General features: G+C 47.4%; 1 protein-coding gene across 2 annotated transcripts in view; it reads left to right on the top strand.

Annotated features, from left to right (window-relative positions):
* Nucleotides 1-546: 546 nt before the first annotated feature.
* Enpep (glutamyl aminopeptidase) overlaps nt 547-4,572 on the top strand; it is a 108,231-nt gene continuing 104,205 nt past the window's right edge. The window contains exons 1-2 of one of the 2 annotated variants that reach the window (XM_023710010.1): nt 568-747; nt 845-1,558. In XM_023710010.1, the coding sequence (XP_023565778.1) occupies nt 939-1,558 (620 nt within the window). In that variant the 5' untranslated portion in view covers nt 568-747; nt 845-938. Of the gene's footprint in view, nt 1,559-4,572 lie in introns of both variants that reach the window. The other variant, XM_012513687.2, reaches the window with a different exon arrangement.

The following is a 4,572-nucleotide window of genomic DNA, read 5'->3' as shown; positions in this document are numbered from 1 at the left end:
TCTCTCTCTCTCTCTCTCTCTCTCTCTCTCTCTCTCTCTCTCTCCCTCCCTCCCTCCCTCCCTCCCTCCCTCTCCCTACTCTCTTTGTGCTCCCCCGTTTCACCCAGCATCATGTGAACTGCTTTGGGGTCACCCCGTTCTGCTTTACTGACCACCAATTTCACCAGCGTTTCCTGCACACCCAAGTGAGCCTTAAATTTATGAATCACTCCCAACACCAGCCCTAGGAAATGGCTTTTCCGAAGGGTAGAAGAGGAATGTGCACACCCTATGGGGAAAAAAGCGAAAACACTTAGCTTTCTTGGCAGGCGACCCGACAAAACAGTGAAATTCAAGAAGCCCGGGGGTTCAGAAGAAGCCACTGTCAGCCCCACAGGAAGGAGTTAGACACAGTGGCAAAGGTTGAGTTTTTCTCTGGTGAGCACACCCCTTAGCCAAACGCTTTCTCTCTGAAAGCTGCTCATTGAGCTTTGGAGAGAGCGAGAGAGAGAGAAAAAAAAGCCATCCTCCCTTTGGCTGATAAGAAGAGTCCTGTTTTATATTTAACTGGCCCGGGGCAGGGCCTACCGGGCCCTGGTTCATAAGGGGGCCGCTCCCAAGCGCAGCCCCAGCCTGCAGCTCCTGGCCCGCACTCGCGCCGCAGCTGCTGTCCCTCCCCGGGCCGGCAGGAGCCTGGAGGAGCGGACAGGACTCCAGAGGCCGCGGGGAGAGGACTTGGAGCGCCAGGACAGGCTGCCAACCCAGGACATCCCTTCCAGTTTGGGGGAGGAAGTCAGCTGGCAGGAGCCTGGAAGAGCGGACAGGACCCCAGAGGCCGCGGGGAGAGGACTTAGAGCGCCAGGACATCCCTTCCAGTTTGGGAAAGGAAGTCAGCTGACATCGTTCATTTGAATTTAATATCTTTCCACCATAACTTTGGACGGCTGGCGGCAGCCACGATGAACTTCGCAGACAAAGAAGACTCCAAAAGATACTGCATCCGGGCCAAGCACGCGGCCATCATCTGCGCAGTGGTGGTGGCTGTGGGGCTCATCGTGGGACTTTCCGTGGGGCTGACCCGGTCGTGCACCACCTCCGCTGAAACAGGGACCCCAGACACACCCACCGCGGGTCCGTCGGTGGTTCCCCCGCAGGATGAGAGCGCCTGCCCGGTCAGCGAGGACTCGAGTGGGCCGTGGACGGCCTTCCGGCTGCTGGACTCAGTCGTCCCAGTGCACTACGACCTGGAGGTGTGGCCGGAGCTGGAGCAGGACACCTACACGGGCAACGTGACCATCTCCCTGCGCCTGGCAGAGCCCACGCGCTTCCTGTGGCTGCACCTGCGTGACACGAAGCTCACGCGGGTCCCCGAGCTGCACACGCCTGCGGGCGCAGCGGTGCCCGTCACTCGCTGCTTCGAGTACCGCGCTCAGGAGTTCGTGGTGCTGGAGCCCGCGCAGCTGCTGCCCGCCACGCTGGACGACGCCCTCTACCGCCTGCGCCTGGAATTCGCAGGCCGGCTGGACGGCTCGCTCGTGGGCTTCTACCGCACCACGTACACGGAGGGCGGCCAGGTCAAGTAAGGAGCCACGCTGCCCCACCTTCTCTCCTCCCGCAGCAGCGGCCTCGCTACTCTGCTCTGCTCTATCTGTCTGCCTAGGTCTCCGCTCTGCCTGCAAACGCCTTGCCCTGTTGCATTTTCAAAGCTGTCAACTAAAAAAAAAAAAAAATCCCAAACCCGGTACAGTCGGTCAGACACACTTGGAAGACAGAAAGGCACAGTAAGGCCCTCGCTGCAGCACAGTGTCACATGCTGCAGCCTCTCCTCCTGTCTGCACAGGGGACTCGGGGTTGCACAGCTGGGCGTGGAAGATTTCACCCGCGATTCCCTTGGGTAACCGCTAGGGAGTGTAAACTATGTGTTAAAGCGGTAGCGCATGAAATCAGTAAATGCGAGGGAGTGCTTTTCATTTTACAGAAGGAGAGGGACGTGGAAAAATGACACAAGACCTTCCAAAAAACGTTTTCTGTCCTCCTCCTCCGGGAAGGCAGCGTGAATGACTGACTGACTGGGTCCCTGGCTGTACCGCGAAGCCTGCGGGAAGCTCTGAGCCCTATAGGGTGGAAGCAGGGCTGTCTAGTGCTGATCCCTTTAGACCGAGGCGGCACAGCCCACCAGGCCTACTGCAACCAATGATACCTGAAGTGCTCAGGGCACGCGGGCGGCATCCCTGCCCTTAGTGTTCTGGGCAGAGGTGGTTATCACACTCAGTACTCACACCTGATAGTGCTCCTGATGGTGCTGCTGCCTGTGAGAGTGTAAAGGTAGGATGTTCTCTGGTTGCATGGAACAAAATGTCCCTGGGGACGTGACGCTTACCTCAGGGAGGAAGGCTGCAGGGCACTGAGGGCTCTGGGACTTGAACTGCTGTGCCCATAGCCTCATTAGGTCCTGAAGAGAACCCTTAGTGTCAGGGTTCCGGAATGGGTCGGGGCAGCCCCGCAAGACCCCTTTCCCCTCTCCTTGGAAACATCTCAAAGAGCAAAGCAAAACGTTGCTTCAGATTCTTCCTACTCTTTCTTAGGGAGGTTCAGGGAGTAAAGAGAAAATAACTCAGTAACCCCACATAACTCTTTGGTACATAGGCAGATTGAATGAAATTGGCAACTTGAGAAAGTATTTGGAGCCCAGCACTCTCTGAGTTGAAGCAGAAGGACTGCAAGTTCAAGCCTGGCCTGGGCAAGGAATACACTTAGCAAGACCCTGTCTCAAATATATACTTATTTATTAAGAAGGTCTAGAGATGTAGCTCCCTTTGAAAGTCCTGGACTTAATCCTCAGGACTACAAAACTAAATTAATTAATTAATTAAAACCAGAGGGATCATTATCTTACAGATCTTATATCTTCATGTTACCACTCACACAAGCTTATTTGTTGTTTGCATTTTTCCATCTATAAAAATTACACTATAAAATGAATGGAAAATTATTCAGAAGGAACCCAAAACATCTATACAAGTTAACTTCACCACTCAGTGGTAATCCGTGTTAACACGTTCATATGCATTCTAATATTTTTCTAGGCAATCAAACTTGTAGTTGAGCTATGTTTGCCTAGTTGTCTACATGCCTTTTAAATTTAAGAGTTTCTTCTTATTCATAAATCTTCACAGGAACCCAATTTTAAGATTATACAATATTCCATCACATGAATGCACTGAAAATTTTCACTCGGTTCCCTATTGTAGGCCATTTGAGTTGCTTCTAGCATTTTACCATTATGAAAAAGTCACAAAACAACTGTAAATTCATTTTTATATGTTTACTTCCTTATGAAGGATATCATCTTCAAAGTAAAATTTCTGGGCCAAAAGGTACAAATATATTAAGAAACTTGTAACTCTTCATTCATTTATCATAAATACTATGCATTCACTGTAGAGAGCTTGGAAGATAGAGGAAACTTTAAGAAAAGAATAAACATCTATTCCTAAGTTCATTCTTTAAGCATAGACAATGGCTACATTGCTATCATCAGGCAGATTCTCTATTTTTTTCTGGCACAGATAAATATGTCATTATATTGTACAGTAGTAATACTTTTTTTGAAAAATGACATCAACATTTCTGATTTTTTTTTCACAACTGGGGATTGAACTCAGGCTCCTGTGCTTGCCAGGCAAGCACTTATTCCACTGAACCATCTCCCAGCCCAATTTTTTTTTTTTTTCAGAACCGGGGATTGAACTCAGGCCCTTGCGCTTGCCAGGGAAGCACTTATTCCACTGAGCCATCTCCCCGACATCAACATTTCAACAAATACCCTTTACTATTTATCCAGAAATGATTTGATGAATAATTTTATAGAATATTATAGAATTCTAATATAATTAAATCAATTACTTATAAGTAAATGTAAGTAGTTGCTGCTTCTACTTAATACAATGAAAGTCCTATTTAATTTACGAACTTTTTATTTTATTTTATTTCTCTTGTTTTGGTTTTTTTAAAATTAAAAAAATTTTTTTCCACAATTTTATTGAGAAACAAATAGCAATGAGACAGTTTCAAACCGAATTGGTAGGACAGTTTCAATAATTAACACACTGCATACATTCTTCCTAGTGGTTAATTGCTGTACAAGATGCAGACTTGATATACTATTTACAAACACCATTAGAGCAAATCCCTATATTCATTAAGAGAATGTAACTATATATCTATCCTAACCAATTTGAATACACAGATACAAAATGGACATTCATCTGTATTCCTTTTTTTTCTTAAGTTCCACCATTTAAATATTATAGGCCTGTGAACTCAGCAAAATATTCTAAAAGAGTCCAGTAGCCCATAAGAGTATTGGGTCTTCTGCTTCACTGGCAATGTCAGAAATTTTTGACCTGAGTCCCCTGCAGCTCAGCATAACAGCATGGCTTTATTTCTTATACTTCATTTTTATACTTTTCTGCTGGATGGTTGAGACCAAGGTAAAGCAGAACCTATGCAACAAGAGTTGTAGCTTTTGGGTCTGAGAAGGTTAGTGAAATCCCCTCAGGATTTATCTTGAGATCCTGTACCTCAGATTGT

The sequence above is a fragment of the Octodon degus genome, unplaced genomic scaffold (genome assembly GCF_000260255.1).
Source record: "Octodon degus isolate 3935 unplaced genomic scaffold, OctDeg1.0 scaffold00016, whole genome shotgun sequence".
NCBI classification, from domain to species: domain Eukaryota; kingdom Metazoa; phylum Chordata; class Mammalia; order Rodentia; family Octodontidae; genus Octodon; species Octodon degus.
This window is presented reverse-complemented; position numbering and strand designations above follow the sequence as displayed.